Source organism: Lampetra fluviatilis, chromosome 67 (genome assembly GCF_964198595.1).
Source record: "Lampetra fluviatilis chromosome 67, kcLamFluv1.1, whole genome shotgun sequence".
Classification (NCBI taxonomy): Eukaryota; Metazoa; Chordata; class Hyperoartia; order Petromyzontiformes; family Petromyzontidae; genus Lampetra; species Lampetra fluviatilis.
In genome coordinates, this window is record NC_136341.1 from 6,357,203 (window position 1) to 6,382,166 (window position 24,964).

At 49.0% G+C, this 24,964-nt stretch overlaps 1 protein-coding gene across 8 annotated transcripts in view; it reads left to right on the plus strand.

Moving 5' to 3' along the window:
* The window catches only part of LOC144952336 (neuroligin-3-like), a 134,311-nt gene that overhangs the window by 84,129 nt on the left and 25,218 nt on the right, over positions 1–24,964 (plus strand). For 5 of the 8 annotated variants that reach the window (XM_078882699.1, XM_078882704.1, XM_078882707.1 and 2 more), the window contains 2 exons: positions 2,872–3,021; positions 4,170–4,382. In XM_078882699.1, the coding sequence (XP_078738825.1) occupies positions 2,872–3,021; positions 4,170–4,382 (363 nt within the window). The remainder of the gene's footprint in view (positions 1–2,871; positions 3,022–4,169; positions 4,383–24,964) is intronic. The other 3 variants (XM_078882700.1, XM_078882705.1, XM_078882703.1) reach the window with 1 other exon arrangement.

Sequence of the window (24,964 nt, forward strand, 5' to 3'; positions counted from 1 at the left end):
TCTATGGGTCTCTGTGTGAGTCTATGGGTCTCCATGTGAGTCTAAGGGTCTCTGTGTGAGTCTGTGTGTCTTTGTGTGAGTTTGTGGGTCTCTGTGTGAGTCTATGAGTCACTGTGTGAGTCTATGGATTTCTGTGTGAGTCTAAGGGTCTCTGTGTGCGTCTATGGGTATCTGTGTGAGTCTACGGGTCTCGTTATGACTCTGTGGGTCTCTGTGTGAGTCTACGGGTCTCTGTGTGAGTCCATGTCTCATTGGGTGAGTCTATGGGTTTCTGTGTGAGTCTATGGGTCTCTGTGTGAGTTTATGGGTCTCTGTGTGAGTTGATGGGTCTCTGTGTGAGTCTATGGGTCTCTGTGTGAGTCTACGGGTTGCTGTGTGAGTCTATGGGGCTCTGCATGAGTCTATGGGTCTCTGTGTGAGTCTATGGGTCTCCATGTGAGTCTAAGGGTCTCTGTGTGAGTCTGTGTGTCTTTGTGTGAGTTTGTGGGTCTCTGTGTGAGTCTATGGGTCTCTGTGTGAGTCTGTGGGTCTCTGTGTGAGTCTACGGGTCTCTGTGTGAGTCTTTGGGTCTCTGCATAAGTCTATGGATCTCTGTGTGCGTCTATGGGTCTCTGTGTGAGTCTATGGGTCTCTGTGTGAGTCTGTGGGTCTCTGTGTGAGTCTACGGGTTGCTGTGTGAGTCTATGGGGCTCTGCATGAGTCTATGGGTCTCTGTGTGAGTCTATGGGTCTCCATGTGAGTCTAAGGGTCTCTGTGTGAGTCTGTGTGTCTTTGTGTGAGTTTGTGGGTCTCTGTGTGAGTCTATGAGTCACTGTGTGAGTCTATGGATTTCTGTGTGAGTCTAAGGGTCTCTGTGTGCGTCTATGGGTATCTGTGTGAGTCTACGGGTCTCGTTATGACTCTGTGGGTCTCTGTGTGAGTCTACGGGTCTCTGTGTGAGTCCATGTCTCATTGGGTGAGTCTATGGGTTTCTGTGTGAGTCTATGGGTCTCTGTGTGAGTTTATGGGTCTCTGTGTGAGTTGATGGGTCTCTGTGTGAGTCTATGGGTCTCTGTGTGAGTCTACGGGTTGCTGTGTGAGTCTATGGGGCTCTGCATGAGTCTATGGGTCTCTGTGTGAGTCTATGGGTCTCCATGTGAGTCTAAGGGTCTCTGTGTGAGTCTGTGTGTCTTTGTGTGAGTTTGTGGGTCTCTGTGTGAGTCTATGAGTCACTGTGTGAGTCTATGGATTTCTGTGTGAGTCTAAGGGTATCTGTGTAAGTCTGTGAGTCTCTGTGTGAGTCTGTGGGTCTCTGTGTGAGTCTGTGGGTCTCTGCGTGAGTTTATGGGTTGCTGGGTGAGTCTATGGGTCTCTGCGTGGGTCTATGGGTCTCTGTGTGAGTCTATGGATCTCTGTGTGCGTCTATGGGTCTCTGTGTGAGTCTATGGGTCTCTGTGTGAGTCTGTGGGTCTCTGTGTGAGTCTACGGGTCTCTGTGTGAGTCTTTGGGTCTCTGCATGAGTCTATGGATCTCTGTGTGCGTCTATGGGTCTCTGTGTGAGTCTATGGGTCTCTGTGTGAGTCTGTGGGTCTCTGTGTGAGTCTACGGGTTGCTGTGTGAGTCTATGGGGCTCTGCATGAGTCTATGGGTCTCTGTGTGAGTCTATGGGTCTCCATGTGAGTCTAAGGGTCTCTGTGTGAGTCTGTGTGTCTTTGTGTGAGTTTGTGGGTCTCTGTGTGAGTCTATGAGTCACTGTGTGAGTCTATGGATTTCTGTGTGAGTCTAAGGGTATCTGTGTAAGTCTGTGAGTCTCTGTGTGAGTCTGTGGGTCTCTGTGTGAGTCTGTGGGTCTCTGCGTGAGTTTATGGGTTGCTGGGTGAGTCTATGGGTCTCTGCGTGGGTCTATGGGTCTCTGTGTGAGTCTATGGATCTCTGTGTGCGTCTATGGGTCTCTGTGTGAGTCTATGGGTCTCTGTGTGAGTCTATGGGTCTCTGTGTGAGTCTGTGGGTCTCTGTGTGAGTCTACGGGTCTCTGTGTGAGTCTTTGGGTCTCTGCATGAGTCTATGGGTCTCTGTGTGAGTCTATGGGTCTCTGTGTGAGTCTGTGGGTCTCTGTGTGAGTCTACGGGTCTCTGTGTGAATCTATGGGGTTCTCTATGAGTCTATAAGTCTCTGTGTGAGTCTTACGACCCCACCCACAAGCCGGGTTCGACTCCCGCTCATGGCCACCGGACCCGGGACCTCCCCTAGGTCGGCTCGGCCTCAATAGAGCACCTACAGTAGCGGTGTGTCGTAAACGTCGCCACTGGGGAGACAAAGGCGGCTGGGCGCGGGTGGTGCCGTCCACCCCAACAGTGCAGGTAGCCTTCCTTAGCTGCTGCTGCTCGCTACTAACAGCACTTGCCCCGACAGTCTGTTGAGGCTACACGGAAGGGGGGGCCTTTGTCTTTATGTGTCTGTGTGTGTCTCAGCCCTTGTAGATGATGTTTGTCTGTGTATCTCCGCGTCTGTATCTCCACGTGTCTGTGTATGCAATGTATCTCTGCCTCTGTGTCTGTCTCTCTCTGTGTGTGTGTCTCTGTGCGTGTGTCTGTGCGTGTGTCTGTGCGTGTCTCTCTCTCTGCCTCTCCCCCCCCCCATTCCTCCTCTTCCTCCTCCCTCTCCTCCCCCCCCCCCCTCCTCTTCCCACCCCACCTTGCCCCTCCCCATGGCCACCTCTTCCTCACACCCCCCACCTCCTCCACCACCCCCACCTCATCCACTCCCCGCACCACGTGGCACCCCCACCTCCCCCCCCACCTCCTCCACCCCCCCATCTCCACCCCCCCACCTCCTCTACCCCCCCCACCTCCACTCCCCGCAACCACGTGACACCCCCCCCCCCCCCCGCAGACATCCGTGACGAGGGCCCGCGCCCCGTGATGATGTACATCCACGGGGGCTCCTACATGGAGGGCACCGGCAACTTGTTCGACGGCAGCGTCCTCGCCAGCTACGGCAACGTCATCGTCGTCACCCTCAACTACCGCCTCGGAGTGCTCGGTCAGTGAACGTGGAGTGGCCGTACCGGCCCCCCCCCCCCCCCGTACAGCCCCCACCCCCCTTCTCTCTACTCTCTCCATCGTGGAGTTTTGGCAGTGAAGCGTCTGTCCGGCTCCCTTGACCGGGACGTGAGTGACCGTGTCAGCGTTTGTGGGGGGCTGGGGGATGAGGGGGGGCACATTGGCCTCGGCGTGACGCTCTGCCCCCCCCCCCCACCCCCGACATCACCACCACCACCTCCTCTAATTCCACTACCACCACCGCCTTACCAACCACCACCACATCTTCTAATCCCACCACCACCACCTCCTCTGATTCCACCACCACCTCATCTGATTCCACCACCACCACCTCATCTGTTCCCACCACCTCATCTGATTCCACCACCTCCGCTTATCCCACTACCACCACCACCACCACCTGATCTCAGTCCACCACCTCCTCTGATTCCACCACCACCAACATCACCACCTCCTTCCTCTGTTCCCACCACCACCTCCACTGATTCCACTACCACCACCGCCTTACCAACCACCACCACCACCACCTCCTCTGATCCCATTACCACCAACATCACCACCTCCTTCCTCTGTTACCACCAACATCACCACCTCCTTCCTCTGTTACCACCAACATCACCACCTCCTCTGATCCCATTACCACCACCACCTCATCTGTTCCCACCACCTCCGCTTATCCCATTACCACCTCCACCACCACCATCTGCTTTGAGTCCACCACCTCCTCTGATTCCACCACTACCACCACCACCACCACCATCACCACCACCTCCTCCTCCTTCCTCTGTTACCACCACCACTTCCATCTCTTCTGATCCCACCACCACCTCCGCTTATCCCACTACCACCACCGCCTTTACCAATCGCCACCACCACCACCACCTCCTCTGATCCCATTACCACCACCACCTCATCTGATCCCATTACCACCACCACCTCCGCTTATCCCACTACCACCTCCACCACCACCTCCTCCGTTCCCACCACCTCCTCTGAGTCCACCACCACCACCACCTCCCTCTGTTACCACCACCACCTCCACTGATTCCACCACCACCTCCTTACCTCCCCCCCCATCCCCACCGCTCCCATTCCTCCTCCTCCCTCCTTACCGCGCCATCCCCAAAGGCTTCCTGAGCATGAACGATCCGGCGGCGAAAGGCAACTACGGCCTCCTCGATCAGATCCAAGCGTTGCGCTGGATCAGCGAGAACATCGTCCACTTTGGGGGAGACCCTCTGCGGGTGACGGTGTTCGGCTCAGGAGCGGGCGCGTCTTGCGTCAACCTGTTGACGCTATCGCACCATTCTGAAGGTAACAGGTGGAGCAATTCTTCAAAAGGTACAAAGAGCTCACCCACCCCATGTTCATTAACTCAAAAAAAAAAACGGACGAAAATAAATTACGTGAATAAATAAATTGTGCGAACAAATTCAAGTAAATAAAACAAACGATTTGATGGCAAAATTTCGGAGGGAAAAAAAATTTGTTCAATAAAAATGCGAAAATGTACTTTAAAGTACGCGAACAAAAATAAATCCCAAATCGGCCAAATTTGCAATCGCCCAACAAACAAAAATTGTAAAAAAAATAAAAATCACGCGATCCGTTAATGACGACGTCGATTTATACTCGCGGGAATTTTCCGTCGCGCCAAAACAAAATTAAAGAGAAACCCCCCCCCCCACCCAACCACCCACCCCCCTGCCCATTGCCCAGGTCATCACGAACCAGAGAGCGAACTAAATTAAAACGAAATAAACGACAACTACAACACATTTGAAGCCGTAAATTTGACATGAAACGAACAAACGCTAAACAAACCGAGGCAGATCACCCCCCCCCCGCCCCCACCCCGTCGATTTACCGGACCAGATGCCGCCCCCATCCCTACCCCCCTGGAAAAAATTTGACCACCGAAAATTCCACGTGACCCCATTCACCTGACCGTGAAATCTGAACTCCGTACGCCCATGTGACCCCCCGTTCACCTGATAGTGACCTCTGAACTCCGTACACCCACGTGACCCCCTTTCACCTGACAGTGACCTCTGAACTCCGTAGGCCCACGTGACCCCATTCACCTGACCGTGAAATCTGAACTCCGTACGCCCATGTGACCCCCGTTCACCTGACAGTGACCTCTGAACTCCGTACACCCACGTGACCCCCTTTCACCTGACAGTGACCTCTGAACTCCGTATGTTCACGTGACCCCATTCACCTGACCGTGAAATGTGAACTCCGTACGTCCACGTGACCCCATTCACCTGACAGTGACATCTGAACTCCGCATGCCCACGTGACCCCCGTTCGCCTGACAGTGACCTCTGAACTCCATACGTCCACGTGACCCCCGTTCACCTGACAGTGACCTCTGAACTCCGTACGCCCACGTAACCCCCGTTCACCTGATCGATGAGACCACAATATTTTTGACAATTTTGGTGTCTGCATGCTACAAACAAACAAACAACAACCATCACAGAACCCCTCCCTCCCTCCCCCACCCCCCCCCCTCCTCTTTTAATTTAACTTTTCTAATTTTAATGACGACATGCAATGCCCCCCACCCGCCCTGCCCCCCCCTATTAGCCAGCAACCCCCCTACCCCCACTCCTCACCTCCCACCCCACCCCTCCACACCCCCCCCCCCCCTTCCACCATTCACAACCCAGTTATGGATGGACTGAGAGCTCCCCACAATTATTCTTGAATCGGAAGTTTTTCCCCATCCCCCCCCCACCCCCTCTGAATCTTATAGTGGGGGGGGGGGAGAAGGGGGTAGGGGGGATAAGGGGAGGGGATAGCAGCGAGGGGGGGGGGAGACGGGGGTCATCGGTTAATTATTTAATTTTATTTTAACCGCCCAATCCGAGCCAACCACCATCCCCCCCCGTTAATATTAACGGGCGACCCCCCCCCCACCCCCCCCCCCACCCCCCCCCCCACCCCCCCAACCCTTGCACGCCCCCCCCCGTACCCCTCCCACCCCCCCACCCCCCCACCTCCCCCACCCCCCCCACCCCCCCACCCCCCCACCACCAGCCCCCCCCCCCTCCGCTTTCCCGCGTAGACCGCTGCCAGCCGCTTCAGAATCGTAAAACGTTCAGATTTGCGCCGCAGGTTAGAAATCCGACGAGCTGCAAAGCTCTTTGCCCGCAGGCGTCACGGTCGCCCGCCCTGTCCCTGCTCGGCCCGACCCGGCCGCCCCAGTTAAGCGCGCTCAGTGCAGTGGGCGGCGTCGCCAGAACCGCAGTCGAAATTTTTTGTTCATTTTAGTTTCGCAAATGCCTCGATGAGAGACTGTGGCTCCCACGAAAGATATCAACAACGACGACAAAGACGAGAACGTTGATGGAGCGGTCCCTCAATGAGCCGCCAAAGCGGCGTATTGTATCGGAGGTTTGAGCCAGAGGTCACAAACGGGTTTTGATTCCTTACCCGTACCCGTACCCGGCCGCACAACGGGTTTTGATTCCTTATCCGTACCCGGCCGCACAACGGGTTTTGATTCCTTACCCGTACCCGTACCCGGCCGCACCAGGGTCGCAAACGGGTACCCGTACCCGTACCCTACCCGATACCCGGCTACCCGTACCCGGCTGGGTATCGTGTAGGGTACGGGTACCCGATTGCGACCTCTGGGATGAAGACATGTTGCAGGCGCGGGTGGGTTGATTCTAGGAACTTGAATTGTGAGAAGAGACAAGACGTTGGGAAATGAGTGACAAACGGTGACTCACCAGTGACTCATGGTCTACCCGTATCCGTACCGGGTACCTGTTTGCGACTCTGGTGCGGCCGGGTACGGGTAGACCGTGAGCCGCTGGTGAGTCACCGTTTGTCACTCATTTCCCAACGTCTTGTCTCTTCTCACAATTCAAGTTCCTAGAATAAACCCACCCGCGCCTGCAACATGGCTTCATCCCAGAGGTCGCAATCGGGTACCCGATACCCGTACCCTACCCGATACCCGGCCGGGTACGGGTAGCCGGGTATCGGGTAGGGTACAGGTATCGGGTACCCGATTGCGACCTGTGGTTTGAGCCTCCTCTGTCGCCTCCGTGGCTAACGGTCGGCTCGATTCGAGGTGTCGACTTGTCTCATTCTCTTCATTGTTACGGGAAGGAAAAAACACTAATTGGCGATTTAGTTAATCCGGGTTTGCTGTTGTTGATAGTTTTCTATTTGTTTAGGCCTGTTGTGTTCAAATTGCTTTTGGTGCGAATTCATTTTTTTTTAAACGAAAAATTTTATTTCTCGCATTTGTTTTGCATCCTCCTTCTAGTGCGCATTGTTTTTTATTCGTTTTCATCGATTGCTGACCAACATTATTTTGAAGTTCCCCACCTTTTAGCATTCATGTCCTAGCTTTCATAGATATCCAAGCAATTCATAGGTATCCTAGCATTCATATCACATATATATCGTAGCATTCATAGATATCCTAGTATTCATATCCCAGTATTCATAGATATCCTAGCATTCATATCCAGGCATTCATATCCGTTCATTCGTTTCTCAATCCGCTTGTCCTGGTGAGGGTCGTGGCGGCAGCATGTTGAGTAGGGTGGTCCAGACCTCCTTTTCCTGGCAATGGAATCGAGCTCTACCTGGGGAATTCCCAGGCGTTTCCAGGCCAGCCGAGCGACTTAGTCCCACCGGCGTGTCCTTTTTGTCGGCCCCGGGGTCTTCGCCCAGTGGGACGTTGCTGAACAATATAATTCCAGGGGGAGTCTACCGGAGGGCATCCTTAGCAGATGCCCAAACCACCTCAACTGGCTCCTCTTGATCTGGAGGAGCAGCGGCTGAACTTACCGGATAACCGAGCTCCTCACCTGATCACGGAGAGTGAGCCGGGCAACCCTGCGAAGAAACCTAATTTTGGCACCCTGTTCCCGGGATCTAAACCTTTGGGTCGTTACCCACAGCTCGTGTCCATCATAGGTGAGTATGGGAACATAGATCGACCTGCAAACCGAGAGCTTCGTTCGAGAACTCAGCTCCCACTTCACCACCATGGGTTTGTGCGGCGCCCACAACACTGCAAATGCCACACCAGTCCGCCGGCTGATCTTTAGCTCCCACTCACCATCACTTGTGAAAGAAACCACGAGATACTTTAACTCCTCCACTAAGGGCAACTGTTCCCCCCTGACCTGGAGAGGGCAATCCACCATCTCCCGGCAGTGAACTGTGACCTCAGATTTGGTGGTGCTGATGCTCATCCCCAGCCACTTCGCGCTCGGCATCAAACCGTCCGAGTGCCCGCTGGAGATCGCAGACTGACGAGGCAAAGAAGACAGCATTAACACCATTGGAACCTCATGTTTTACAAGGAGTCATGTTTGCATAGACCACAATACCTGCAGTCATAATGCAAACAAAAAACACAACTCTGATATGACTCCTTGTAAAAAAAGGTGTCAGTTTTGTTGCCAGATAGAAGGGTAAAAAAACTATTATCATATTTTTTACTGGCAAATGAGGTTCCAATGGTGTAAATGCTTAACCCCGAGTTCTCATACTCTGATGGTGCATTGTCTTTGAGTTGTGCGCCTTTTGGCGTCATCTGGTCCAACCCATGTGAGACTAGGCTCTAAGGAAAGCTGTCTCGGTGTGGACCAATCAACTTCAAGGACAGTGCATACATTATCAGAGTTGTGTTTTTTGTTTGCATTATGACTGCAGGTATTGTGGTCAATGCAAACATGACTCCTTGTAAAAAAAAGGTGTCAGTTTTGTTGCCAGGTAGAAGGGTAAAAACACAATTATGAAAGAGGACAGCGTCGTCCGCAAAAAGCAGCGACGCCACCTCCACGCCCCGGTACCGGATACTCTCCATACCTGGGGCTGCGCCTTGATGTCCTGTCCACGGAAATCACGAGCAGGAGTGGGGACGAGATGCACCCTCGGCGGAATCTAACACGCACAGTGAACGATTTTGATTTCACACCGAGGATATGGACACAGCTCTCAGTCCAGGAATAGAGGGGCTGGCGAGCGCACAAAAGCGTCACCGGTACATCAAACTCTCGCAGCACCTCCACACGGCAGAAAACGGTCACGTGCCTTTTTCAAGTCTACAAAGCAGAAGCAGACTGAAGAAGCATAACTCATGAGCCCTCAAATATCTGTGAGAGGGAAAAGAGCTGGTCCATTGTTCCATGATCCTGATTGAATCCGCATTTATATTCTTAGGTTTTTTCGGTAAAGTCACGTAGGTAAAACATTTAAATTAATAAAGTAAAATAAAATAAAAATCACGACGTTTCGGAGGCAACACAAGCTTCCGTCTTCAGGTGGAACCGTCACAGCACGATAGCTGTATCAAGTGATACAGCTATCAAGTGATACAGCTATCGTGCTGTGACGGTTCCACCTAAAGACGGAAGCTTGTGTTGCCTCCGAAACGTCGTGATTTTTATTTTCATTTTACTTTTATTAATTTAATTTTTTTACCTACGTGACTTTACCGAAAAACCCTAAGAATATGAATTCTTGCAGTCACGAAAGCTTCAAATCTAGAAAGGAATCCGCATTGTTCCTGGAATAGGAGAGAGACCACCTCCCGATCGAAAAGTTTGATTCCAGTGCAAATGCTGTGCGTGGAGCTGAGGCCGACTTTATCTAGTCGGTAACGTTCCACCTCTTCCACCAGCTCTGACTCCTTCTCTAGTGACGTGATTTTCCACATCCCTGATAGCCGGTGTCCATCGCCAAGGCCCAGTCCGTCCGAGACTCACCCCTCTAGATTTGAAGCTTTCGTGACTGCAAGGGTTCATATTCTTAGGTTTTTTTAGGTAAAGTCACGTAGGTAAAAAATTAATATTAATAAAAGTAAAATAAATAAAAAATAAATAATAATCACGACGTTTCGGAGGCAACACAAGCCTCCGATAGCTGTATTGATACAGTATTGATACAGCTATCGTGCTGTGACGGTTCCACCTGAAGACGGAGGCTTGTGTTGCCTCCGAAATGTCGTGATTATTATTTATTTTTTATTTATTTTACTTTTATTAATATTAATTTTTTACCTACGTGACTTTACAGAAAAAACCTAAGAATATACTCACCCCTCTCCCTAGCACGCTGGCATCGCACCAACCCCTCGCCCTTTGTCCTGCGGCTGGTGGGCTCACACGACGGCGCCACGTAGCCATTTTGGGCCGGGCCTGACCGGGGTCACGTGGGATCACCCGGCCACAAGGCGCTTGCCTGCGAACACCATCACCCAGGCCTGGTCCAGGGCAGTGGCCCAGTATGTCTTGTCCGGGCTAGGTTCTCTGATCTTTATATTTGAGAACCATTCCTGAGGGGCTTTTGTTCGTACCATTATTTTTCTGGTACCTCTCCCCCAGACCTGTTCGCTAAGGGAGACCCTACCAGGAGTACAAGACTCCAGGCGACATAGGGTCATTGGAACAAACACAACCCACCTCCACGAAAAGGTTATGATCCTTTGGTGGGGCATTGATATCCTAGCATCATGTCATAGCATTCATATCGCAGTATTCATATCCTAGCGGTCATATCTTAGCATTCATATTACATTATTCATATGCTAGTATTCATAACCTCGCATTCATATATTAGCATTAATTCCCTAGTATTCATATCCTGGTATTCATATCCTAATATTCATATCCTCGTATTCATATCCTAGCATTAACATCTTGGCGTTCATATCCGAGTATTCATATTCGAGTATTTATATCCTTCAATTAATATCCTAGTATTCATATACTAGCATTCACATCCTGGCATTCACATCCTAGTATTCATATCTTTGCATTAATATCTTGGCATTCATTTCCTAGAATAAATATCCTAGTATTCATATACTAGCATTCACATCCTGGCATTCACATCCTAGTATTCATATCCTTGAATTAATATCCTAGTATTCATATCCTAACAAAATATATCTTAGCATTCATTTCCTAGAATAAATATCCTAGTATTCATATACTAGCATTCACATCCTGGCATTCACATCCTAGTATTCATATCCTTGAATTAATATCCTAGTATTCATATCCTAGCAAAATATATCTTAGCATTCATTTCCTAGAATAAATATCCTAGTATTCATATACTAGCATTCACATCCTGGCATTCACATCCTGGTATTCATATCATTGCATTCATATCTTAGCATTCATAGATATCTTAGCATTCATAGATATCTTAGCATTCATAGATATCCTACTGTTCATAGTACACAGTTGAGTGTGGGGATGGTGCATGCTGGGAATTAGCAGTGGATAGACCTTGGTGATGATGACACTGAGAGACAGACAGAGAGGGACACGCCGATTAGAGAACACACACATGGTAGAGACATCATCATCATCACCACCACAGTGAGCTCCATCCAGGGAAGCCTCCCCCTTCTTAAACCCTACCCACTCTTACATAAGCGACGCCCACTCGACCACTAGCACCACCCAGAACAGCTTATAGTTATTTCGCGCAAGCGTACGTAGCCAATCGGAGGTGCGGGGAGAAGGACTACGAAACTAAAACAGCAACATATTCTTAGGTTTTTTTCGGTAAAGTCATGTAGGTAAAACATTAAAATTAATAAAAGTAAAATAAAAATAAAATAAAAATCACGACGTTTCGGAGGCAACACAAGCTTCCGTCTTCAGGTGGAACCGTCACTTGATACAGCTGTCGTGCTGTGACGGTTCCAACTGAAGACGGAAGCTTGTGTTGCCTCCGAAACGTCGTGATTTTTATTTTATTTTTATTTTACTTTGATTAATTTACATTTTTTACCTACGTGACTTTACCGAAAAAAACCTAAGAATATGAATCCTTGCAGTCACGAAAGCTTCAAATCTAGAATTAAAACAGTAACAACGACAAGCGGTCCTAAAGAGATGAATTTTCAAACCAGATGACTTCAAAGGTCTCATCAACTGATGAGGTTTAGTTGAACACCTCGTAGGCTTTCGCGACAAATATCATCCAGATTGTACATCTTGTGGCTTGGCTCTCCAACACACCGGTGCGCTGTACTCGTGACGAATTGGCCACGTTCTGTTCAGGTGTCAAACCTTGCTAATTGGCTGTGTCGGGTGGCGGCGGGTTTAACGACACATTTATACGTGATGATGATGAGAGAGAGAGACGCAGACTCCAAATATACAGCAGCAGGCATCGTCAGGGTCGCGGTTGAACGTGCGACCTCCTGTACACCAGGTGAGGTAGTTAACATCTGCTAGCCACCGTGATGATGATGATGATGAGAAAGACGCAGAATCCAAATATACAGCAGCGGACATTAGGGTCGGGATCGAACCCGCGAACTCTTGTAGACCAGGCGAGGTAGTCAACATCGCAGCCGCGTAGGGGACACACGGCACTAAGACGGACACAGTTCGTGAATGTCACGCATTTTTCATTTCTCCACCCTTTTTTTTCATTTTGATTTTTACGTCTGAACTTGTTTTTTTGTTTGTTTTAATCGCGCATATTGACGGTGGGGGTAATGCGGGGAATGGGGAGAGAGAGAGAGAAAGACAGGGAGGAGGGACTTCACGTGTATTCCGAATCAGATTGTTGTGGCTATTTTGAGCGCCAAGTCCGTGAAAAAAAAACAACGCTGCAAATTTGGAAGCAGGCGAGTAGACGAGATCAATAACGCACGTTATGAAAACAACAGCAAACCTCAACATCGACGTTTAAAAAGTTCTATGCAGTTCTCGAAGCAACAACAACGAAATTGAACAATCTAATCTCGGGCAATAGGCCGCTTTAAGAACGATGCGGGCGCGTGGTTTAGACCTCTCGCCTGATCGCTGTTTTCCGTCGGCTGCTAACTGGCCAACACTTTAGGGATAAACTTCCACGCGGCTTTACCTCCGACTCATGAGTAGCAATCGTCGTGGTAATCGATACCGAACGTAATGAGACGAACTCGCGATCCGCAGGACAAAGGGCGAGAGGTTGGTGCGATGCCAACGTGGCAAAGAGTGAGGACGGTCTCGGACGGACTTTGGCGATGGACACCGGCTATCAGGGACGTGGAATTTCGATTTAAAGCTTTCGTGACTGCAGGGATTCATCTTCTTGGTTCTTTCGGTAAAGTCATCACGTAGAAGGGAAATAATAAAATATTAAAAATAAAACATAATAAAATACAATTCTCACGACGTTTCGGCCACAACGCAAGCAGCCGTCCTCAGGTGAAGAATGAAACACCACCAAGCATGGAGCGTATATTTAAGCTGCTGGGTTGGAGGGGTGGAAGAAGAGCGCCTTGACAAAATAATTTGCATATCAAGAGGGATTTAGCATATTTATGGCAAATGCGTAGGAGGTGGGCGGGGGGTTTCAAAGTCTTATTATGGCCCGTGCATTATGCAGGACGTGGAATGTCACGTCAGTAGAGAAGGAGGAGGTGGAAAGTTTTTGGAGGAGGTGGAAACGTAGAGACTCAACATAGCCGGCCTCAGCTCCACGCACAGCATTTGCACTGGAATCAAACTTCTCGATTAGGGGAGGTGGTCTCTCTCCTATTCCGGAGTAACCCCTGGTGAGATGCCCCGAGCGGGTTAGGGGATATTCCCAAGCCCCCGGCTGAGTGCTGTTCAGTAGTTCAAGTTCATTCATTAGGTATAGCCCTGTGAGCCATTCGGCTCTTGAATCGGGTGCAACCGCAACGAACAAAAAACTAAAACATGAACAAAAAACTTCTTAAAGTGAATATGTGACTAAGTGCAAACAGAAAATCCAAGAAAAGACAGCAATATATTGCAGAAAAAACACCGTACACCAACGATGTGTGCAAACATCCCAGTTTGTCCCAGCGGATGAGAGGATCGCCTCAATGAGACTTCGGGTCGCAGGAAGAAAAACTCCGACTGTTGTCTGTGCTTATGCAGCAAAGAGCTGTTCAGAGTAATCTGCCTTCTTAGAGACTTTTAAACAACGTTTTATTGCCGCCAGCAGCAAATGCACTGGAGGAGATTTCAATATGAAATACACAAAGTCACCAGCAAACAAATGAAAATTAACGCTACAAATCGACGCGCTGTGTCGCTTAAAGCACCGCGCAGAACACGAAATAAAAGTCACGTGGTGGTGGTGTCATCGCGCACGCCACGGTGACGAGCGAGCGCTTCAGACGGTGAACACGAGGGTGCCGTATAGTGTATAGTAGTGTATAGTAGTGTATAGTGTATAGTATAGTGTATAGTATAGTGTATAGTGTAGTGTATAGTAGTGTATAGTAGTGTATAGTAGTGTATAGTAGTGTATAGTAGTGTATAGTAGTGTATAGTGTATAGTATAGTGTATAGTATAGTGTATAGTGTAGTGTATAGTAGTGTATAGTAGTGTATAGTGTATAGTATAGTGTATAGTGTAGTGTATAGTAGTGTATAGTGTAGTGTATAGTAGTGTATAGTGTAGTGTATAGTAGTGTATAGTGTATAGTATAGTGTATAGTGTAGTGTATAGTAGTGTATAGTAGTGTATCGTATAGTATAGTGTATAGTAGTGTATAGTGTAGTGTATAGTAGTGTATAGTGTAGTGTATAGTAGTGTATAGTAGTGTATAGTGTAGTGTATAGTGTATAGTATAGTGGATAGTAGTGTATAGTAGTGTATAGTGTAGTGTAGTGTATAGTAGTGTATAGTAGTGTATAGTGTAGTGTATAGTAGTGTATAGTAGTGTATAGTAGTGTATAGTGTAGTGTATAGTAGTGTATAGTAGTGTATAGTGTAGTGTATAGTATAGTGTAGTGTATAGTGTAGTGTATAGTGTAGTGTATAGTAGTGTATAGTAGTGTATAGTGTAGTGTATAGTGTACTGTGTAGTGTATAGTGTAATGTATAGTAGTGTATAGTGTAGTGTATAGTGTAGTTTATAGTGTAGTGTATAGTGTAGTGTATAGTGTAGTGTATTGTAGTGTATAGTGTAGTGTATAGTAGTGTATAGTAGTGTATAGTAGTGTATAGTGTAGTGTATAGTAGTGTATAGTGTATAGTAGTGTATAGTAGTGTATAGTAGTGTATAGTAGTGTATAGTGTAGTGTATAGTAGTGTATAGTGTATAGTATAGTGTATAGTAGTGTATAGTAGTGTATAGTGTATAGTAGTGTATAGTGTATCGTGTATCGTAGTGTATAGTGTAGTGTATAGTGTAGTGTATAGTGTAGTGTATAGTGTAGTGTATAGTAGTGTATAGTGTAGTGTATAGTGTAGTGTATAGTGTAGTGTATAGTGTCCTAGAGCTAGAGTCCGTCGCCAGGGACCGGGAGTTTGTAGACCGCCATCGCTCAGCACGCTGCTGCCACCGCCACGACCCTCACCACGTCCAGCGGATCCGAGATCCTAGAAACGAGCGGACGAGCAGACTCATCGATCCGGCGATCGCTCCGATGTTGCAATCGCAAGAATAGCAAAGAAGCGCGCCGCACGACAGCCGGGGGGCAATGGGGGGAGAAAATCGTTTCCCAGTTTTGGTTAAAAAAAAAATTCGATTTAAAGCTTTCGTGACTGCAGGGATTCATCTTCTTGGTTCTTTCGGTAAAGTCATCACGTAGAAGGGAAATAATAAAATAATTAAAATAAAACTTCATAAAATACAATTCTCACGACGTTTCGGCCACAACGCAAGCAGCCGTCCTCAGGTGAAGAACAGGTCTGTCGGGAAGACAGCGTCTGTTTTATTATTTCCCTTCTACGTGACTTTACCGAAAGAACCAAGAAGATTTAAAAAAATTGTCCCTTCTTCTGACCGCACGCTAAGCCCCGCCTCCCCCTCCCCCTCCTCTCCCTCCCCCCAAAAAAACCTGAACCCATCACCCCACCCCACCCTCCCCCCGCCTCCCCCAAACCTCCCTCCCCAAAAAAGTAGAAAGCGAAATCCCAATCGCTCCGAAAATTTATTTTGCGGATTTTTTTTTTGCCGAGATGAGAGAGGGGGGAGGCGAGGGGGGACGGGTGGGTGAGCGGTAACCAAAACTAAAAATGGGATTTTTTTTAATTTATCCGAAAACCGTGAAAAAAAATCACTGACCCCCCCCCCACCTCCCTCCCCCCATCCCTCCCTCCCCTCCCACCCACCCACCCGCCCGCCCCCCTCCTCCCCCCTCCAAACAAACAACAACAACCATGTGCTTCTGTGTGTCCACCCCCATCACCTTTCTGGACGATACCAAAAGGGCTGGGCTTAATGCCTCCCAGCCCACCTACGTGATGGCTGGGCGCGAACAATTTCCCGAACGTTTGCGACCGAAAAAAAACCCCTTAAATTTGAAAAAAAAAACCCACCGAGCTTATTTGTACTCGGTAAGTGGTGGAGATATTCTCTCCCACCACCACCACCACACTCTTCCCACGATTATAGCAACAACAACAAAAAAAATCCCGAAGCGGGAACGGCGGAAAAAATACCCCACAAGCCACACGACCCACCCCCCAATAAAAAAAATCGCATCGCGGAAAATGAACAAAAAAAAAGCACAAAAAATGACGAAATGAAACAAAATCGATGAGAAACTAAAACGACTCAAAGTGGCATGTTTACGCGAATTTCAACGGCACAACTTCTGGCAACCTTTCACATTTTACAAAATGTCCTGCTTTGATTCCGTGGGGATTTTAACATTGACTTTAACCCCCCCTCCCCACCCCCCCACGTGCCAACCCCACCCCGCCCCTCGCCCCCACTGACCCCCACCCCGATCCCCAACACCCCAACCCCCCCACATGCAAAAAGACCTCCAGTGCCTGTTTGAAAAACGAAATAAAAACTATCGATTTTTTGTCTCCGTGACAAACCCCCCCCACCCCACCCCCACCCCACCCCCCACCCGAAACAACACGGACGCCGTGAAAAACATCCCCCCCCCTCTCTCCTTCCCCCCTCCCTCCCCCCTCCCTACCCCCCCCCCCGGTTTTGCGCCCCCCCCACTATCCCCCCCCCTAATCGGTGTCTTTTGCGTTATCACCCCCCCGCCGTGATCCCCCTCCCCTCCCCCTCTCTCCCTCCGCCCCCCTCCCCTCCCCACCTCCGAGCTCAAATTTTGCTTTCAATTAATTTTATTTTCGTAAACAGCAGCAGCAGCAGCAGCAACAACAGCAGCAAAAAATAAAAACACCAGCAGCAAAATTAAATCAACAAACAAACGCTGCACGGACACAACCAGTTAGCGACGATAACGACAACAACAACAACGACAACACGAGACGCTGTGAAGGTGTCTCTCTCTTTTTTTTGCATGCACGATCCAAAATTGTCAAAGTCCTTGGTTGATTTGTTTGTGTTTTCTATCTCGATTATGATCTTGATTTGAAGCTTTCGTGACTGCAGGAATCCATACTCGTTTTGGTTATTCCGCTAAAGTCGCGTAGGTAGACACAATTAAATGAATTACGACGTTTCGGGCGCAACACACGCGTCCGTCATCGGGTGGGAAATATTGATGATGTTGATGGGGTTTGCCGGCCGCAGCTCTCAGGGTGAAAGTTTTTCGCCACCACGACAGAGAGAGAGACAGAGAGACAGACAGAGAGACAGAAAGACACAGACAGAGATGAGAGACAGAGATCAGAGACAGAGAGAGGCAGAGAGAGACAGAGACAGACAGAGAGACAGATACAGAGAGAGAGAGAGACAGAGAGAGATGAGAGACAGAGAGACACAGACAGAGAGACAGAGAGACAGAGAGAGACAGACAAAGAGAGACAAAGAGAGAGAGAGAGACAAAGAGAGACAGACAGAGACAGAGAGAGAGACAGAGAGACACAGAGAGACACAGAAAGACAGACAGACAGAGACAGAGAGACAGAGAGAGACAGAGAGAGACAGAGAGACAGACAGACAGAGAGACAGAGAGACAGAGACAAAGAGACACAGACAGAGACAGAGAGAGACAGAGAGAGACAGAGAGAAAAGAGAGACAGAGACAGACAGAGAGACACAGAGAGACAGAATCTCAGAGGCGTAAGGCCACCCTTAACCCCCCCCCCCCCAAATACCCACGCGGTCCCCACCGATGTCCCACCGTTCCCCCCCTCCCACCCCCACCACCCCCTACCCCCCAGATCACTGAACCCCGAGCCCCCCCCCTCCCCCCCCTAATTTATTGTTTGCGATTTTCAAACCCGCGGATATTATTTTCCAATTGCGTCTTCGACCTCTTTGAAGCCTCCGTGGGCGTGACCCATCACGCACGCGCGCCGGCGTGTAGGTCGACTCAGCCTCAAATGAGTAGCTGGTGTAGCGGTGTGTAGTGAACAGCGCCACTAGGGGGGAGAGACAAAGGCGGCCGGGCGTGCTTGCTGGTGGCCACCCACCCCCTCGTGTGCCACAGTGCCGGTAGCCTTCACAGCTGCTGCTCGCTAACAGCACTTGCCCCTACAGCATGTGAGAGGCTACACGGGGGACCTTTGTCTGTATCTACCTTCACAGGTGCTGCTGCTACTCGCTACTCACAGCACTTGCCCCTACAGCCTGTTAGAGGCTACACGGGGGACTTTTGCCTGTGTCTACCTTCATAGGTGCTGCTGCTACTCGCTACTCACAGCACTCCTCCTGCACCTAGCCTGGCACAGTAGGGGGGTACAGCTGGTGGTGCATCTACCGGTCATCTCAGTCGGCCAACCCGTGGCACCTGCTGGGTCTGTCCCGTGACCTCCTCCTGCACCTAGCCTGGCACAGTAGGGGATACAGCTGGTGGTGCATCTACCGGTCATCTCAGTCGGCCAACCCGTGGCACCTGCTGGGTCTGTCCCGTGACCTCCTCCTGCACCTAGCCTGGCACAGTAGGGGGGGTACAGCTGGTGGTGCATCTACCGGTCATCTCAGTCGGCCAACCCGTGGCACCTACTGGGTCTGTCCCGTGACCTCCTGCCAGCGGGCGTTCGACGTTTCGCGTGGCGCCCTAAAACGTGTTGGGTGCGATGTGTGAACTCGTGCGTGAAATTCTTATTATTTTTTTGTATTTCGAACACGATCATTTTCTTCAGGTTTATTTTTTTGCTTGCTATCTGAGGGCACGCCCGCTTTGTACATTGCTAACTTTTTTGTGTGTCCGTACAAACAACGTTCATTTCGACATATATCACACCTGGCAACCCACGCGGTTTTAGCCGGTATTGTTGAGCAGGGGATATTGAGTTTCCAGGCACATGCCGTTTCAATACGGGCACAGCAAATTCGAATTGCGTCTTGTCTTAGTAGTGGTGAGTGTAGTGGTGAGTGTAGTGGTGAGTGTAGTGGTGAGTGTAGTGGTGAGTGTAGTGGTGAGTGTGGTGGTGAGTGTGGTGGTGAGTGTGGTGGTGAGTGTAGTGGTGAGTGTAGTGGTGAGTCTAGTGGTGAGTGTAGTGGTGAGTGTAGTGGTGATTGTCTGTCTGTTTGCCTTTCTCTCCCTCGCGATGGGACTTTGTTTGATGAATGTTGAAGATGTATAAGCGGCCAGAGGCGGCCGATACGGGTTTTACTTGGTCTGTAATAATGTTGGGTACTTATAAGGGTTGACAGGTTTGCACTATACACTACACACTGCTATACACTACTATACACTACTATACAGTACACTATACACTACACTACTATACACTACTATACAGTACACTATACACTACACTACTATACACTACTATACAGTACACTATACACTACACTACTATACACTACTATACAGTACACTATACACTACACTACTATACAGTACACTATACACTACACTACTATACACTACATTACTATACACTACACTATAGACTACACTATACACTACACTACTATACACTACTATACAGTACACTACTATACACTACACTACTATACAGTACACACTACACACTACACTACTATACACTACACTACTATACAGTACACACTACACTCTACACTACTATACACTACACTACTTTACAATACACTACACTATACACTACACTACTATACACTGCTATGCACTACACTATACACTACTGTAATACACTACACTATACACTACTATACACTACACCATACACTACATTATACACTACACTACTTTACACGACTATATCCTATACACTACACTATACACTACTATACACTACACTGTACACACTACACTACTATACACTGCACTACTATAGACGTCGAAATAAATTAAATAATAATGTATTCGATTATTATTGTATTTATTTTCTTTCTACGTGACTTCACCGAAATAACTAAAATGTATTTTTTCTGTCTGTCTGTGTGTCTCCCTTGTCGATGAGGATTTTGTAGCATGAACGTTGAATATTTCTAAGGAGCACGAGTTGTCCGATAAGTGTCTGAATTGATCTGCGATAAGGCAGGGCACTGATAAGGGATTGACAGGTATGGTGGTGAGTGTAGTGGTGAGTGTAGTGGTGAGTGTACTAGTGGTGAGTGTAGTAGTGGTGAGTGTAGTGGTGGTGAGTGTAGTAGTAGTGAGTGTAGTGGTGGTGAGTGTAGTAGTGGTGAGTGTGGTGGTGAGTGTAGTGGTGAGTGTACTGGTGGTGAGTGTAGTGGTGGTGAGTGTAGTGGTGAGTGTACTCGTGGTGAGTGTAGTGGTGGTGAGTGTAGTAGTGGTGAGTGTAGTGGTGAATGTAGTGGTGGTGAGTGTAGTGGTGAGTGTACTCGTGGTGAGTGTACTAGTGGTGAGTGTACTAGTGGTGAGTGCAGTAGTGAGTGTAGTGGTGAGTGTAGTGTTGAGTATAGTGGTGAGTGTAGTAGTGGTGAGTGTCGTGGTGAGTGTAGTAGTGAGTGTAGTAGTGAGTGTAGTAGTGGTGAGTGTAGTTGTGAGTGTAGTAGTGAGTGTAGTAGTGGTGAGTGTAGTGGTGAGTATAGTAGTGGTGAGTGTAGTGGTGAGTGTAGTGGTGAGTGTAATGGTGAGTATAGTGGTGAGTGTAGTAGTGAGTGTAGTAGTGAGTGTAGTAGTGGTGAGTGTAGTGATGAGTGTAGTGGTGAGTGTACCGTGCTTTAGCCACCCGGCGCTCTGCTCGTTGTTGTGAGCGTCGCTCCTCCGCCCTCTGTTGTTGTTGGAGGGCGACTGCCTCCAACTGCCCGGTAGCGTCCTTCACGAGCCTCCTCCATAGAGGTCGATCTTGACACCGCTGGTACCGGTCATCGACAAGTCCACTCAGCTCCACATCCTCTTGTACTACATCACGCTATCTCTTCTCTAACCCCTCTATCCGGCTGAACAAAAGCTGCTTAGGCATGCGGTGGCTGGGCATGTTGGCTATATGACCCAGCCAACGCAGCCTTGCCTGTGGGAGGAGATCTTTAAAGGATTTGTGAGCTCCTCACACAATCCACCCGGCCATCAATTAGCCTCCCATTATATCTTTACCAGATGGATATTCCTCCGGTACAGCCATAGAAGGCTTCACAAACTACGCGGTCAAAAAATATGTTAAAATAATATGGGAGCCAGAGGATATCCCTGTTGCACCCCAAGGTGAACAGGGATATGTTCCCGGCTTTACCCGGGCCCGCTTACCATCATGAAGGTCCTTGATGATTGTAAAGCAGAGAGTTAGGGACTTCAAAAGCACGAAGAACAACCCAGAGCCCAGGCCTACTGATGGTATCATAGGCCTTGACCAGGTCAATAAAGCAGAGATGTAGGTCCTGTCGGAATTTCCTACACCTCTGCTGTAGCAGACGGACAGAAAATATGGCATCTGTGCAGGACCACCCTTTCCTGAAACCACATTGGGGCTCCGCAAGCCTCTCCTCAGCGTGCCTGTCAAGGCGATGTTGAATAATCCTTGCCAGGACCTTTCCCGGCACACTGAGGAGGGAGATGCCCCTGTAGTTGTTAAAGTCTGTGCAGTCCCGCTTCTTAAAGAGGGGGACCACCAGGGCATCCTTCCAGTCCTGCGGAACCCGTCCAGTGGTCCACACAGTTGTTATGATGTCGTATAGGGAAGTCTGCACACAAACACCACCCTCCCTCAACATTTCAAACCTGTTCCTAGGGGTTGGAGATCAAATCACCTTTCTTTCCCCTAATGATGCTGATAGGTGTGGCACTGCAAGTTACTTATTTGATGGAGTTAAAAAGTGATTTGTGATCGTGGGCTACTGAAGCAGACTCCATCTCCTCACCAACCCGCGCCCACCACCTATCCTTGCAGCACCACACGGCTCTCCGAACCTCCGAGTGAAGGCTGCGGTAAGCCAGGCAGGTCTCTTCTGAAAAATAAACTATATACAGCTCAGTGGGGCCTTACCTGGTAAAATAGAATTAGTTTATAGAGGAAGGTTGGGGTTCACTGGGTGAGGATGTTTGGGGTTAACTTGGTGAAATCTGCGGAAAGCCTCCTCATTCTCTTGACGTGGAACGCTGTAGACTATGGGAGTGGGCTTGTCGCTTTCTCTCAGCTAGCTAGAAAACCTCCTCCATTAGCCAGCGGTGTGTGTATAGGTCTCGACTGCATACCCAAAGTAGCCATTGCAGCTGCATGAGCCACGGTCCTGAACCTCGCCCATTCCCCCTCGACATCGGGAAGAGTGGGGAACGATGCCAACCCCGGCCGCAAGCGATGATGACATTCTCAGTTGACACTTTTATCAGCGAGCCGAGACCAGGCCGCTGTGGGTTTGAATGGGGTCCTAGATGTACACCCACCAGCCGGAGAGGAAGAATGGCAGGCGCCATCTTACAGATGACAAGTCGATGGTCAGTGGGCAGATCAGCTCCACTGGTAGGTCCTGGTGCCAAGGACATGGGCTCGCATCCGCTGGTCCATCACGATATAGTCGAGCAGATGTTCTTGCTTGGAACCGGCGTGCATCCATGATGTTGCGTTGATGCGCCGATACCCGAACAGCGTGTTGGTAATCACAAGCCCATGGGCTGCAGAGACGGTGATGGGTGTGTGTCCGTAAGTTATTTTCTTTTTTTTTATGGAATTACACAGAGTGATATGTGATCGCGAGCTACTGAGGCAGGCTCAGCAATCCGCTACCACCACTCATCCTTGCAGCACAGCTATCAGAAGCTCCGAGTGAAGGCTTACGGTAAGCCTCCTCATTCTCAGACGTGAGATTTTGTAGACAGCAGGCTTAGGCCTCAGCCCGCATGAACACCTCCTCCATCAGCCACTCTCTCTGGGGAGTTCGGGACTGTGTACCCAATTCAGCAGCCGTTTCAGCTGCATTTCCTCTGCGCATCAACGCTGAATTATTTTAATTTCACCAAGTAAGGCTCCGCGACCTGGCCGCAACGGATAGCTCAACAAAGTAGCTTATCATCATACCCTTTGGTTTTCTTGGTTCTTTCGAAGAACAGGTCTGTCGGAAAGACAGCGTCTTTCCGACAGACCTGTTCTTCACCTGAAGACGGCTGCTCGCGTTGTGGCCGAAACGTCAATAGAATTATTTTATTATGTTTTATTTTTATTATTTTATTATTTCCCTCCTACGTGACTTCACCGAAAGAACCAAGAAGATGACTCCCTGCAGTCACGAGAGAAGCTTTACATCGAAAAATACTCTTTGGTTCTTTCGGTAAAGTCACGTGGGTATAAAATAAAATAAATCACGAAGTTTCGTCCTCCTGTTGCGATCGAAACGTCGTGATTTATTTTATTTTCTACGTGACTTTACCGAAAGAACCAAAGAGTATGGATTCCTGCAGTCACGAAGATTAGCTCATCATCATCATCATCAGATGGAGATTCATAGCATGAGCCAAATACTCTAAATGCATTACCTTGATTCTGAATGTGGAAGGAAAAACCCCGAAGACCCGGAGAAAAATCCACGCGGCCACAGGGAGAGAGAGAGAGAGAGACGCAGACTCCAAATGTACAGCAGACAGGGTCGGGTTCGAACCGACGACCACCTGTAATACCAGGCGAGGTAGTTAACTCTAGATTTGAAGCTTTCGTGACTGCAAGGATTCATGCTCTTAGTTTTTTCGGTAAAGTCACGTAGGTAAAAAATTGAAATTAATAAAAATAAAATAATAAAAAATAATAAAAATCACGACGTTTCGGAGGCAACACAAGTCTCCGTCATCAGGTGAGACCGTCACAGCCAGATTTGCTGTATCAAGCGATACAGCAAATCGATTTTTTTTACCTACGTGACTTTACCGAAAAAACTAAGCGTATGAGTTAGTTAACATCTCCCAGCCACCGTAGTGAGCGGGGCTGGTCACCCCACCACCTCGAATCTAATCACCCAATGACCACGGAGAGAAGAGCAAATCATCCCTGTAACCGGTGACCCCCAAGCGGTGCTGGTCGACCGGTTCTGGCCCCAGTCACTGCCGAGGGGTGGACAAGTCCTCCACTCGGGGCAGGAAAACTATTCATTTTAATTTCATTTTTTTACCTACGTGACTTTACCGAAAGAACCTAAGAGTATGAATCCTTGCAGCCACGAAAGCTTCAAATCTAGAATTAACACCCTCTACGGCGAGGAATTCCACCTATCTGTTAGAATTTTTAACAGACGACGAGACAAGAAGTCACAGCTTCTCGAGACGCTGGCCTTCCTCAAGAGATGCCGCGATAACAAGGTAATACCCATCGCTTTAAGCGCTTGCATCTTGGAATCTCTGCCTCACTTGATGCAGCAAATCTGGCTGTGATGGTCCCACCTGATGACGGAGACTTGTGTTGCCTCCGAAACGTCGTGATTTGTATTATTTTATTTTTTATTAATTTTTATTTCATTTTTTACCTACGTGACTTTACCGAAAGAACTACGAGTATGAACAGGAGGTGGATCTGCTTCTGAACAACAGCGTGGAGGGGGTGTTGGAGCGTGGAGGCGAGATGTGGGAAGCCGTGAGTCCGAGGCTACTGTGCGCTCGCCTTCCCATGAACGGGAAGAATGGTTTTCGTGGTGGCTTACGTCTTCACCGAAGATGAACATCAGTGGGGGGGGGGGGGGGAGTCAGATGCCTTCTATG